This window comes from Zalophus californianus, chromosome 1, assembly GCF_009762305.2.
Source record: "Zalophus californianus isolate mZalCal1 chromosome 1, mZalCal1.pri.v2, whole genome shotgun sequence".
In the NCBI taxonomy this organism is placed as follows: Eukaryota; Metazoa; Chordata; class Mammalia; order Carnivora; family Otariidae; genus Zalophus; species Zalophus californianus.
Window position 1 is genome coordinate 185,530,310 of NC_045595.1, and position 14,277 is coordinate 185,544,586.

The 14,277-nt window shown below is 34.3% G+C and overlaps 1 protein-coding gene across 16 annotated transcripts in view; it reads right to left on the reverse strand.

The window, feature by feature from the left end:
• ROBO2 (roundabout guidance receptor 2) overlaps nt 1-14,277 on the reverse strand; it is a 1,647,790-nt gene that overhangs the window by 146,325 nt on the left and 1,487,188 nt on the right. For all 16 annotated transcript variants that reach the window (XM_027585566.2, XM_027585562.2, XM_035727383.1 and 13 more), the window contains one exon: nt 12,687-12,825. In XM_027585566.2, the coding sequence (XP_027441367.1) occupies nt 12,687-12,825 (139 nt within the window). The remainder of the gene's footprint in view (nt 1-12,686; nt 12,826-14,277) is intronic.

Below are 14,277 nucleotides of genomic sequence, written 5' to 3' on the forward strand. Positions count from 1 at the left end.
CTTAGCCTCTCCCCACTAGATAACGGTAGCACCGAATCCCCCAAATGTGGCAATCAAAAATGTCTCCCAACATTGCCAAATGTTCCTCTGGGAATGGGAGAAGCAAAACTAGCTTCAGTTAAGAACCACTGCACTAAATGTATATCTGGTGAGCACCACATATCAGATATAGGGCTGGATATTTGAGAATGAAGATAAATATGGTAAGGGGAGTTGGGAGACAAAGAAATAAAAAATTACAATAATGAGATTAACACTGTTTTCTCTTAGTTACACAGAAATATAAAAACAACAAAACAAAACAAAAAACCACAAAATAGCTAATAGCCATTCAGTAAAACATGGAATGAAGGGTATTCCAGTCCAAAATGGGAAATGAGCGCAAGCTTTCATGTCAGAGAGACCTGGGGTTTGAATCCCGCCTTGCTACCCACAGGTCCTGTGACCTTGAGCACAAGGATGCTCATTGTCCCTAAGCTTCAGTTTCCTGCACTGTTAAAATGGGGATTCATACTTCAAGGCTGTTGGGAAGATTAATTATAACTAGCATAAAACCAGTGGGCCCTCAAAAAAATACAGTGTTTTTGGGGCACTTGGGTGGCTCAGTCAGTTAAGTGTCTGCCTTCAGTAGAGGTCATGAGTCCAGGGTCCTGGGATTGAGCTCTACAATGGGCTTCCCACTCAGGAAGGAGTCTGCTTCTTACTCTACCTCGTGCTCTCTCTCTCAAACAAATAACAAATATTTTTTTAAAAATACAGTGTTTGTTATAATCTTAATATAATTTCCTTTGGGGAGCCTGGGTGGCTCAGTCAGGTAAGTGTCTGACAATCTCAGCTCAGGTCTTGATCTCAGGGTTGTGAATTAAAGCCCCACATTGGGCTCCATGCTGGGCATGGACCCTACTTAAAATAAGTGAATAATATAATATGATATGATATAATATGATGTGATAATATAATTTCATTTAATGATGAATTATTTTAGGGGTGCCCTGGTTCAGTTGGTGGGGAATGCAACTCTTGTTCTTGAAGTTGTGAGTTTGGGCCCCATGTAGGGTGTAGAGATTACTTAAAAATAGAATCTTAAAAAAAAAGATGGATTCTTTCAGTGTAGTAGTTTACAGAGTGGACTTGAAGGCTAGAGTGTCTGGTTTGGTTCAAGTCACTCTCTACCACTTGAATTTGCCCCTCAAATTCTTCCTTTGGTAACATAAGAATGATAATAATACATGTTTCATGGGGAAATTGTGAGGATTTAATGATTTCTCTACATGTGAAGCATTTGCAAAATTAGCTAATACTTCCTGAATCAATTTTAAGATACACATTTTTCCTATTTTAACAACTCTGACATTAGGTATCATTTTCCATAGATGACATATCATATATGATCTGGCATTTTTTTCTCCTTAACTCAGAGAAAAAGTACTGCTGGATCTTGCAAACATTTCCAGCCTGAATTCAGTGACATATGATATTATTATGTGATTACAAACAGTTGGGTTAAACAAATCTTTTGACTTCCATATTTATTAAAGACAACACCCATCATCCAAGTTATAAACCTCAGTATTACTTTTATCCCTTCTTTTCCCATGAATCCTGACATAGAACGGATCTCTTAAAATATGAAAAAAGCTTTTCTTTGTATTTCCAGTTGCATTAATATCCATATTTATGTGTTCATAGGAAATAACACACTGGAGTCCCCTAACTACCTTTTAAACAACTTCCTCCCAGCCATGCCTACATCTGTCTAAACATTCTCTATTCCAAACTCTCCCACATAAAATATGGGAATCAATTTTTTAAACATAGAGCCAAAGCTACATTTCTATTGAATGTGCTTCAGTGAATCCCCATTTCATAGTGTGTTCAGTATAAACACTTTATTTGGAATTAGAGGCTTTCATAATAAAGCCTCAACTAACCTTGTTGGCCTTAAGTGCCACTCCACTCCACTTCAGGCACAATGAACCACTAATTGTTGGCTTATACTTTCTACCACCAAATGTTTTTCATTCTGCTTCCATATTGCTTGGAATATCCCATCCTGCTTGGAATATTCTTTGCAGCTCCACTTAGGAGAATTTTATTCTACTTTTCAGACTCATCTCTAATGTCACATGGGACTAAAACAGCTTTTCTTTTCTGAAAACCTGAAGAGTCTTATATATCATACTTTTTATATAGTTTGCCTTATTTAATAGTTAATGTTTTACATATCTTCTGTTAAAATCCTTGAGAACAAACTCATCCTTTTTTAATCTGTTGCACTAACAACACTAAAAATGTCCAATGAATATGTATGATTATTTTTGAATTTTTGAAATGTAATATTTTATTAGTCTACATTAGAGATTTTTATTATTCCTCTGAGAGAACGGACATCGTGCTATAAATTGTGCTCATAGTAGGATAAAAATATTTTCTTTCTCTCTCTTTATAGAATTTCTCAAATAACAGTTAAGAGTCCTGATCAACTTTTTCATTTTATTATTTGTGGTATAAATGTTGAACAAAACTCTTAGAAAATGTGGATTAATGGATGAAATATTTATAGTTTTCATCAAACATTTTTTATAACAAGTGCCATTTGTTACATGAATTGCAGTGATGCAGAATACTTAACCAGATATTCTTTATAAAGGCTCCAAACACCTACACATTCAGTGAAATTAGTTGAAAGGTATTACAGTAACTTTTATAATTGTTAACAGTCACAATAATCATAAGAATGACTGGTAAAATTTCTACACTGAGATCTTGTCACAGGTCTACCCCATAGATTTATATCATGAATCACCTTCTCAGAAGAGACTTCTAGTACTTTAATTTCTTGACAAAGGTACACTGTGTCTCAAAAGCAGCAACCCCCCCCACAATCCCACTGCCAAATATGACCTTTGAGAATGAAACTCCAATGAGTTGACACTATGCACCAACTAAAGTAAATTTCTCCAATAATTATGATTCTACTCTATGGAGTAGGGTATAATCTTACAATGCTTTGAAAGTATTTGTTTTTTGTCTCTTATCTCTGACAACTGTATCTCCTTCACACACTAACAAAAATATAACTTTCATTGGAAAGTTTTTTTCATTCATCATGTTATTGCAATCCTAGGTCTCAAGTTATTCTTTGTGTTTTTTATTTTCCTTTCTCTTTCAATTCATATCAGTTGACTTGAATAATTGGGTTGAGCAGCAACTTTTCCAGAAGGACCATTATAAGAAATAATAATAGTTGTAACAATAATAATAGTGATGATGATAGCCCCACACTTTAGGAAATATAAAGTCTAGAACTCAGTCCTGTCAGCCAATTCGTAACTGTCCATAGAACTGTTGATAATCAAATATTATCAAGAAAATATAAAATAATGCTCTTGTAGTAAATTCAACCACTGTCTGAGTGCCATTAGGCGATACAGATGAAAAGGTGAATGAAATTATCATGCTCTAGAAAAGTCCTTGGTTCTAGATTTATATACTTTTTACTATTTAATTCTCACAGCAAGTATTTCTTCAGCTTCTTTCATGTTCTCAGGGACTTCATTTTCATTTCAGAAACAGTGTTAAGAAGAGCACAAGAATATGGGCACCGGGGTGCTCATTTGGTTGAGCATCCAACTCTTGGTTTCTGCTCAGTTGCGGTCTTGGGGTTGTGGTGTCAAGGTCTCAGGGTCTCAGGGTCTCAGCCCACACTGGGCTCCCCACTCAGTACAGAGTCTGCTTGTACCTCTCCCTCTCCTTCTTTCCCTCCCCCTCCCAAGAGTGCTTGAGCTCACGCACTCTCTCACTAAAATAAATAAATAATAAATAATAAATAAATAAAATCTAAAAAAGAACACAAGAATATATTAAGTTAAAATATTCTACGATAATAAAGACAGAATTGTTTTAAACTTTGTTTCAATGGGCAGTGGGAAGTAATGATAATTTTTTAAATCATGCATACTTATATGATATACATTACTGATAAGTGCCATTATGATACAGGTTATAAATCATTCATATGTACTTCTTTACACCAATGTATTTTGTGACCATCTGGTAGGCAAGCATTACTAAACTGTCTTTTTCTAATCTTTAATCCTAAATGGAGAATGGAAATAATTGTTTCCACCCAGCACCTCTGGTTTGTTGTCAAGAGTGTGGGCTTTGGAGCCAGACATCCTAGATCCCTTACTAGATGAGTGAATTTGTCATACTCACCCTCTTTTTGTCTCATTTCTTTATTTGTAATATGGAAATAATAATAGCATTTATATCATAAGGTTGCCATAAGAATAAATGTATTAATGTTAAATGCCTAGCATAGGTCTGGTATAGAGTAAGCACAATGTAAGCATAATTTATTAATATTACATTTACAGAAAAGGAAAATGCATTAAAAACAAGTCTTTTGAATCAATACTAGCCTTTTCCTAAACAAACCTAAATAAGCATTTAGGGTCAAAGGCAATTCTGAATTAAAAAATATGCCCAGATGTGCATAAAAATCTGACAGGATATATGCAAAACATACAAAGTAGTTGTCAATGATATATGGGTATATGGTACTTATACTTTTCCTCCTTAGGTCCATCTATCTTAAATTTCTGGGTTTTTTTCCTCCTATAAAATGTGTTATTATACTTGTTAAAATGTTCTGAGTTACGGCCATTCACAGAATCATACCATTTCAGAATTTAAAGGCACAGAAGCCATCCCATCCAACTTACACATTTTGCAGGTGTGGACTCTGGTACTCAACATATTATGTAAATTATTTAAAACAGCATGATGCATTTTGGCAGAGCTGGGATAAGATTGTTAATCTCCTAGATTCAACTTTACCTTGTAGGCCCACATTGCAATTACAACTTATTAAGAAGAACAACAGCAAAAATCAATTAGAAGTATATCTTAAGGAAAACCCCTGGGTGATTAAAAATCATCTAAGTGATTCTAACCACAAATTGTCATATGAAGGCAAGGATTTGTGTTAACATGGTTAAAGAACTTTCTCCTTTTTTATATTTGTTTACAGTTAACATAAGAATCTAGGTACTAGAAAGTGTGTCTCCAATGGTGAATATCCAATATATCCACCTGTGGCTTGATACAGTGACTATGTCTTGGTAAGTCTTTGACTTGTCCTATAATTTGGACTAAGGTAAATGCTGCTGTAGTCCTGACCCCTGTCTAGTGAATTCTCGAACATGCTACACTTTGATGGATGAAACAAACCTGCTGTGGCTCCTATGTTGGACAACACCCATATGCCAATGACAGGTGGCACTCAGGCGGATCCTTTTGCTCTGCAAACTGGCACCTGGTCCTGGCTCTGCCTCGACACAACACAAGAAGAGCTGCCAGTTAATGGACATCTTTGACTTTGAGGCATTTCATATTCCAAGTGTGTCCCAGATTGTTAGTTGACCACTGGCCAGAGCCCAAATTGGATGCCAGTTCCTGCATTGTTCCTGAGCTGAGATTCTCAACAGATGGGCCAATGTGGTCACAGGATGGGGCAACTTGCACTCCTCAATATATGTGGCAATTAGTTTTGTGTTAACAGCAACTATTAGCACCTATTTGATGAAAACACAGAGAAAGTACCATTTTGGCATCCCTCTGAAATTGCTAATTAATCCTGTTTGTAAACAAAATCTATATCTTCAACTTCCAACAAAGTAACTTTGACCTGGTCCAAATTTAGATTTTCAAAACACTAAGACACTTTATGTGTGGCTTATGAAATTGGTCTAAAAATTACCCTTTACATTAATGCTGTATGGTATTCCTATAAAGTTATCCATAATACAGTGTTTTTAACATTATCTAACATTTTATCTCAATATAAAATTTGTAAGTGGCTCAAGTCCATAAACAATTAATAATCACATAATTACAAAGCCCATTAGTTTAAAATTCATATTTTATGCTGGACATATTCTAAATCAAGTCCTGGCCCTACCATGTATTAATACGTGTGACTTTGGAAGCAAGTTATTTAGGTTCTATTTCCATATCCCTCAAATGGGGAGTCATATTATTCTAGAACACCACTGAAAATAACATAATTAACATGTGAAAGCATGTGACAGATAGTATGTTTTTCAAAAATACTTGCTTTTATTTTTTTCATAATCTTCTTACAAAAGTGATGGTTCTCTTATTATGAGCAGACAAATGATATAGTAGAATGTGTGAAATTTGAAAGTCACAACCCAGATATCTTATCAAATTGGGGCTACGATAAAATATCTGGATCATGCACAATCTTCCAGAGGTAGAAAAATTGGTGATAATCTTCAGGCTTTGCAAACTGGCTGGCAAAATTTATAAATAAATCTATATGATTTAAAAGAAAAAGGGATACTTATTAAATCAATAGGATTTTATGTGTTTCTATAGAAATTGGCCAAAGAAAGAGTATCCATAGAAATTGTATACGCTATATTTTTTACCTTTACTATATTTCCCTTATAGTTTTCTATATAACTAATAAATGCCACCAATCAGCTGAATTTATAAAACTGGAACACTTGGTATGTATATTTACAGTGCTTTGAATTAGTTATATCATTTTAATAACCCTTTGAGTTAGAGTGGATGGCATAATTATTCACCCTGTACAAATGAATCAAAGTGTAGGTTAGTCATTAGTCCCACGGCATTGCTGGTCCATTTCTTCCGGATGTAAAACACAGAGTTTAAATAGCTTCTTCAAAGTCATACTCCTAGTTAGTGGTAGAGAAATCTGTCAAACACCATTTCCAGAACATGGGAGTATAACTAAACAGATAAATGACTGAACAGTGTCAGAACAAGCCTAAAGTCTAACATCTCTGGCAAAGGCCTAAACATTCTTCATGCTATTCGTAGCTACATTAAAAGACCTCTCAGTAATTGTGCATGTAGTTCTAATTTTTTTTTCCAGACAGAAATGGCTAAGGCATCTGGATAGCTGAAAATCATAGAGTATTCACTGATACTTTTCTTTTTATTTCTAAACCTTAGGGATCAATCCACTTTTCGGATGTCACATATCATGTTTTATATACATTATTTTTCTCCTGCTTTCAGTTCTTTTCCTTCTTTAAAAAAAAAAAAATAATTGACTGATCATGACCAGCCTACCTAATCAGCATGGTTATTTATCAGGAGCCCAAATTACCACATGTCCTTGAAGCACACACTGTATGGCAAGAAGGCCTATCTCCTCAGCAGGGTGGCCAAGCACCTGTTCAGCATCTCTGCATCCCAGAAGCACGTGCTCTAAACAATGGAGCTTCAAAACAATTAATATAAGAACATTTTCCAGGGCGAAGTGAAAAGAGCCACTTAGTGTAAAAATGCTACAAAAAAAGAGAATTACAAGTGGTTCTATTCAGTTTCTTTTCTTAAGGATTCATGTACTTAATGTGAATCTCACATTTCACGGAATGAAGAACTCTAAAAAATCTCTCTTAAAATAGACTTGCACTTTAGAAAAAGGAATTTGTCAGTGGCTTCAAGAAAATTGATAGAATTTTGCACCATATATCTTGCAACTCTTATTCTCTGGTCCTTTTTCTATTTTTATGAAATATTCATGAATTATATCCACTATGTGCAAGCCATCAACCGCATTTAGAATTTGCAGGCATACATAAGAATGTAAATGGCATATTTTATTTCCTTTTTGCTCTGACAAGCTATTATGAACATTCCGTTCTGTACTCTAGATCTTTATTAAGAAAGTTAGTGTCACTTTAGAGTTGGTTTAGAAAATAAATAAAAATGAAATAAAAAAATCACGGAGCTAACTATATGGTGATAAAACAAAATTATATGAATGATGAAGGATGTTAAATCTCCTGTTTGCAGTTCTTTAAAAGACTTCCAATAATTAACTGAAACACAATCTGTACTGACAGGCCCAGATAAGAAATTACAATTAGATTAATCGCACTACTCCTTAACTAATTTCTGAGAAGGGATATTTTTATTCTCCTCACTCTTATTCAATTGAACAGAATATTGTAGTGTTGGTGTATTTTAATTTAATTTTTGTTTCATTATAAATTTATTATATTCTGTTTCCTTCACATTAATACATGGTATTTTCCACAGAGCTTCAGGACACATATATATATATTACATATATATATGTATTTTTATTTTGATATAAAAATATGTACTATCCATATGGTAAGATGGAACATAGCATAAGATGAAACACCGTCTTAATATTATAAATACTGGCAACTTTTATCATATGAAACACTTTGTGGAAAGATGTGCTGAAGGCACTAGTCATCAAAAAGAGTATTAATTAGCAAAAAGCTCTAGGTTTGCCTGAGAAAAAAGTGTGGTACCCAAGGAAGAAACAAAAGATTACTTTAGTCCTTACTTTCTTTAATGTGTTTTGTATGAAAATACTTTTCCACATCACCCAATCTGGTTAACATAAAAAATAAACAACCAATAACAGTATAATTATCTTGCTTTAAATGACTTTTTTTAACAGACCATCAGTGAGCATTATAAATATAGTAGGCACTTAATAAATGTAGATGATTCCGAAAAGGTATCTTCTACAATTTAAATTATGCTTAAAAAAACACAAAACCTGTGTTTTAAAAAAAATAATCATTATAAACAATAAAATCTTTCCCCTCTTTCCCCTTATCTCATTTTATTCCCTCTACCCACTTTATTTTCATATTGGTATGTAAAATTCTTGCCCCTAATAGATGAGTCAATGTTCATTTATTTGAGCATACATATACTGAGACCCTCTGGAAAAAAGATATTGATACTTGACACAGTCACAAATAAAAGGAGTGACTTATTTTTTTTCTTCCTAAAACTTTCAATTCTGAAAGAGTAGCATCTTCAGAAGTTTCAGCAAACAATTAACATTTTGACAGGACCATGTAATAAGGTAAAGGCTCCTTCTTATTTTGTCCCTTTGTTATATGGAAAATAGCCATCTTCTCCCTGGTTGGACATTAGGGTCATTGCTAGCCTTAGGAATTGCTACTTTTCCCACTTCACCAAAACACTCATCTAATCAAAAAAGGTCTTTAATACAACTCACCAAGGGTACATTTTAATTTTATTAAAGATAGTTACTGGGAGAGGTCAGGAGTTTAAAGGCTAAATCAAAGAAAGAGGTATATGAGTACTACTAAAAAAAACATATATTTTCACAGTAAATATAAAAAAAAATATGCCCTTAATTCATCTCTGGTTTCTGAAAGTTTGGCACAGATATCTTCTTCTGTGTCGAAGGTTTAAATAGCTATCACAGCATTTCATAAATTTAAACTTGAATTGAAAAGCTTTTCTTGTCTCCAAAAGAAAAATAGTCACATATTACTTACATAGTAATTACAGGCTATGCAGCTGCCCTACAAAGCTTTACTATAAATGTGTTAAGCATGAACTACTACACAAACCTTATTCAAATTGCATTAAATGTTAAGCCAAAGAAATGTCATCCTCCACACCACGTCACACAATTGCTTCACAAGAACAATGGCTATCTCCTTAGTCTGAGACTTAAATAACGTAATAGAATCAATGTTGTTGACTTAGGCTATGTTTTGTTAAAAGTCATTACTGTTATTCCTTACCAAGGAAAGAGGTCTATTTCTCCCTCATTATTCATAAGTGAAGCTTATGTTAATGCATACAAATCTAAGAATGAATAAGCTTCTTTGAAATACCATTTAAAGATTGAGAATTCAAGAAAAAGTACATGGCTTCTATCATGATAAAAATATTGACCTCAATTTCTATACTGCACTGATCCTTACTTTAAGCCTTTCTAACATACAATTTAAAGCTTACACAGCATTTCCATTTGCTTAATACTTCAAAAATATTTAGCTGGTCACACAAAGCACTGTAGTAGTATCATGCCAGTAACAGAAAAATAAAGAAGCCAGAAACCTATGACAATGTTTTAGGGAAAGTTAGTGGAGGTAAGATTTCTCAAAATTTCAACCTTGTCTTTCGAGGCCTTTCTATTATCCATTCTAAACATGCAATATTCATACTGTTCTTTGATTTTTATTATTTGAACTCTGAAGCAAATGAATTTGGTAAGATTGGAGAATATTGTGGCAACTAAAGGTGTCAGGCTTATGATCTAACACCTAAAGAAATCTGGGAAATCAAACTGGGCTTGATTAAGTTTTATTTTATCTTAATTCAAAGACATAGACCCATTAAAGTGCAACACACTCGTACAACTTTCCATTTTTGAAACGTTTGTGAACTGGATCTTTTTTAATGATTAAAAATGTCAAGATCATAAGGGATGTTCTATGGATATCATGTAACCTCTGATATCATGTGACAAAGGGCATTCTTTGTGGCTTTCTTCCCTAACACCCCACAAAATCCAGTCTAATCATGAGAAAACATGAAACAAATTCAAGTTTGGGGAACATTCTATAGGCCACCTGGCCAGTACCTCTTAAGACTGTCAAGATCATAAAAACAATGAAATTTTGAGGAAAAACAATGAAAGATTGAGGAAAGATAGAGAAAACTGGGGAAACATGAAAAATAAATGCAATATTCTATAATATCCCAACTAAATACCCTAGATTGGATCCTGGAGCAGAAGGAAGACATTAATGGAAAACCTGGTGAAATCAAAAGAATGTATAAACTTTAATCATTATGTATTAGCATTTGTTCATTAGGAATGGCAAATGTTTCATCATAATGTAAGATGCTAACAACAGGGGAAACTTAGTATCAGGTATACGGGATTTCTCTGTACTATCTTTGTAATTTTTCTATAAAGCCAAAAATGTTCCAAAATAAAAGTTTGATTGTCTGTTTTTAAAAAATGGACAAGGCTGGGGCACCTGGGTGGTTCAGTCAGCTAAGCATCTGCCTTCGGGTCAGGTTATGATCCTGGGATCCTGGGATGGAGCCAGCGTCTGGCTCCCTGCTCAGCAGGGAGTCTGCTTCTCCTTCTCTCTCTGCCACTCCCCCTGCTCCTGCTCTCTCTCTCTCTGTGTCTCTCAAATAATTGAATCTTTAAAAAAATAGACAAGGCTATTTACTTCCAGTAACTGAAAATTAACCTTCATCTATACTAGGCCAAATTTTACTATATAATTCATCTCTCAATCTTACATCAACATTTTAAAATTACACATTAAGTGCTCTGAAACTTGAGGAAAATTATTGACTATACATAGAGGATAGACACTAATAACTCAGCTCCATAAACTCTTCTTGCTTTTTAACCTGCTTCTCCACTGAGAAGGCTTGAGGAACCTAACATTCACAAACTCCTGTAACAACACTCCTTTAAAATTATATGTCTAACAGCAAAGTGACAAAGGCAACAGCCTATTATTATGATGAAAAATTAACCAAATTAAAAGTTTCACTTGTTTTATTCCTATAGATTGCAAAGAACCTCTCACTGACTATTTAAAATGTTTGGTCCATTTCTGGCCAGTGTTGTTGATGATAAAACTTTAGAAAATATAGTATCAGAGGCTTAGGGATAAATAAATCAAGATTTTGAAATGAATGCATACATTCAGAAAAGTATCCATAGTGGTTGCTAGTGAGAGCAGATAAAAGGCAACGGATATCTGTGAAAGCATGTATAATTTCAGTTGAATGAAACCTAATTTCTTTCTTTCTTTTTTTAAAGAAAAATTACAAAAAAGGCAAGATGTGAAATCTTCGGCAGATGATGACTGTAGTAGGTGTGATGGTATAGTTTCAGAAGGTGAGACTAGGAGGAAGACAAAACAAATCTTAGATCCCAGGGTCCTGGGATTGAGAGCCCTGTGTTGGGCTCCCTACTCAGCGGGGCGCCTGCTTCTGTCCCTCCCCCCTGCTCATGTTCTCTCTCTCTGTGTATGTCTTAAATAAATAAAATCTTAAGAAAAAGCTAGACTTGCTCATTATATAGAAAAAAAAAACACTTGAATGATTCATTTGGTCACAAAGGGCAAGGTTTGGAAAGATTTAGACAACAAAAAAGTTAAATATTCTTATAAAAGGATGAAAAGCATTTTTGTACTTCCCCTGAAGAGTTGACTGACTGGGCTTGGGGGTTGGTGATAGGAAGACTAGAAAAGAGATGGAGGAAAAGATCTCCATGAAGACATCGAGATTGAGAAAGTGACAGACGGTCCCTAAGTGACAAATTCCCTGTGTGGATAGTGATGTCAAGTATTTGCTGCTTTTTCAGCCTTGTGTTGCACAAAACTTCTGCTTTACTCCAGACCTTAGAGTCAGCTACATGCAGCAGCCTTTGCTTAGTGATGCTCTGGACAACCAAGGAAGGCAGACAGTATCCAGTGTGCAGGGAAGTATCACACAACAGAGCAGTAGTTGGAGGCAATTAGGCTAGGTAGTCAAGAGTTCACCACGAGCAGAATGGCAGACCTGGAAGGGGCTACCTCAGGCATCTTTGATAGTTGGGGATAGAAGATGGAGTGGAGGATTGGCATTTATGTGAAGATTCCATGAAAGAGTGACCTTAAAAGCCTGGAGGACTTCAGTATATTAAACAGCAGCTATGTGGCTTGCACATGTAAAAATCGTGTGTTTGGAAATAATACACTGAGATATAAGAGTGTTTGGTGGTACAATCAGGATGTCTTTTTTTTCTAATTATTCAATGGTTATCTAACAATTTTCCACCCATATGATGTTCTTACCTTCCCCTTGGCAAGTCTGCATCATCCTTTTTCCACCGCACATTTGGTTGAGGATCTCCCTGGACCTGACAACGAAATTCTACAGCTTCTTCCTCCAGCACCACCTGGTTAATTGGCCTCCTGAGAAATGTGGGTCGTTCTTAGGAAGAAAAAAAAAAAGCAGCAATGGTAAAATGAAATGAATGTTGTGCATGCTTTAAGTATGTTATAGAAAAAAATATAACTCCGTATCTCAACTATGTCTTGATAAGACCTTATGAATCCAGTGTAATTGAATAAAATAAAATATTTTGGAATACAGAAGTAGCTATTTAACACTATACAATCTTTTGGAAAATGCTAAATTGATTTTTCAATGAATTACTGAGCTAAATCATGTAAATCCTGTCATAAAAAAATCTGAACACTGAATTCCACAGAAAGAAGCAAAGAGGTAAAAATGATTACTTTAATCTATCACAATGGCTGAGCGGGAGAATTAGAAGTTGAGACCGACGGAAAATACCTAAAAGGAAACTAATTCTAATTCTCCATAAAGAATGTTAGCGTTAACTGAAGTTAAAATAAAAACTAAAAAAAAAAAGAAAAAATAATGTGAGAGAAACAAAAAGTTGTGCTCTCACATATCAGTGTTACCTAAATTTTCCCACATAGGCTATCATTTCACGAGGACCCAATACTTCCATGAATGTTTTCACTTCATGTATGGACAGCTCTATCTCTGATTTATTTTTTCTTAAATAAAAAAGCTGTCAATCTGGTTTTCTTTGTTAAGTAAAAAACACTGTTATTTTTAATTATTGTAAACTATTTAGTGTCATATATAATTTTCTAGGGCCACTTCCAATTGTCTTCTTAGTGTTCCAGAATTTTTTTTACCTAAATTTTATGTTTATTTCTCTAGTATTCTGTTTTCATTTTCCCACCCTTTATTTTTGTCATTGTTACTTTGCACGTATCTTCCTTACTCTGCATTTCAGCACCCCTCTACATAACGCTAGGAAACAATCCCTGTCCATAAAAATCTTACCATCTCAGAGAAATATAAAACAAACAGTTGTCTTACAAATCTCTAAGCACTTTCACTTCTTGTCTAGTTTCTTCCCTTTTTAATAATGGAAACATTATCATTTAAGTTTTTATTAGGACATGTCTTCAAATCATAGGCAGTCCAATAGTGCTACTTACTGAAGTAGAAAGAGAAGTCAAGGAAAAGAAAGATGAAATCCATTGGGAATTGACAGAATTTATCTGGCCATATGGCCATATTTAGTCACTTAAGACTTTAGTTTCAAATCCAATTCAAAAATGTCAAACAAGTAGCACAAAACTGAAACATATTTAACTAGAAACCTTTAAATAAATCACTTCAAATAGCATATATTAAGAGTATAGGATGGAAGTATATAATTTTATTGTCTAAATAGAGATCTACATTTATAAAATAAATGTGTAAGTTGCAAGAGACATTTTGTATTGCAGTAAAGTCAACAATCATTGGCATTCAGAAGGAAGACAACTCCATCTCTCCACAGTGAAGCTGACAGTACGGATCAAAATTTTCTCTAAAATAGCAACCTGCTAATGCTTA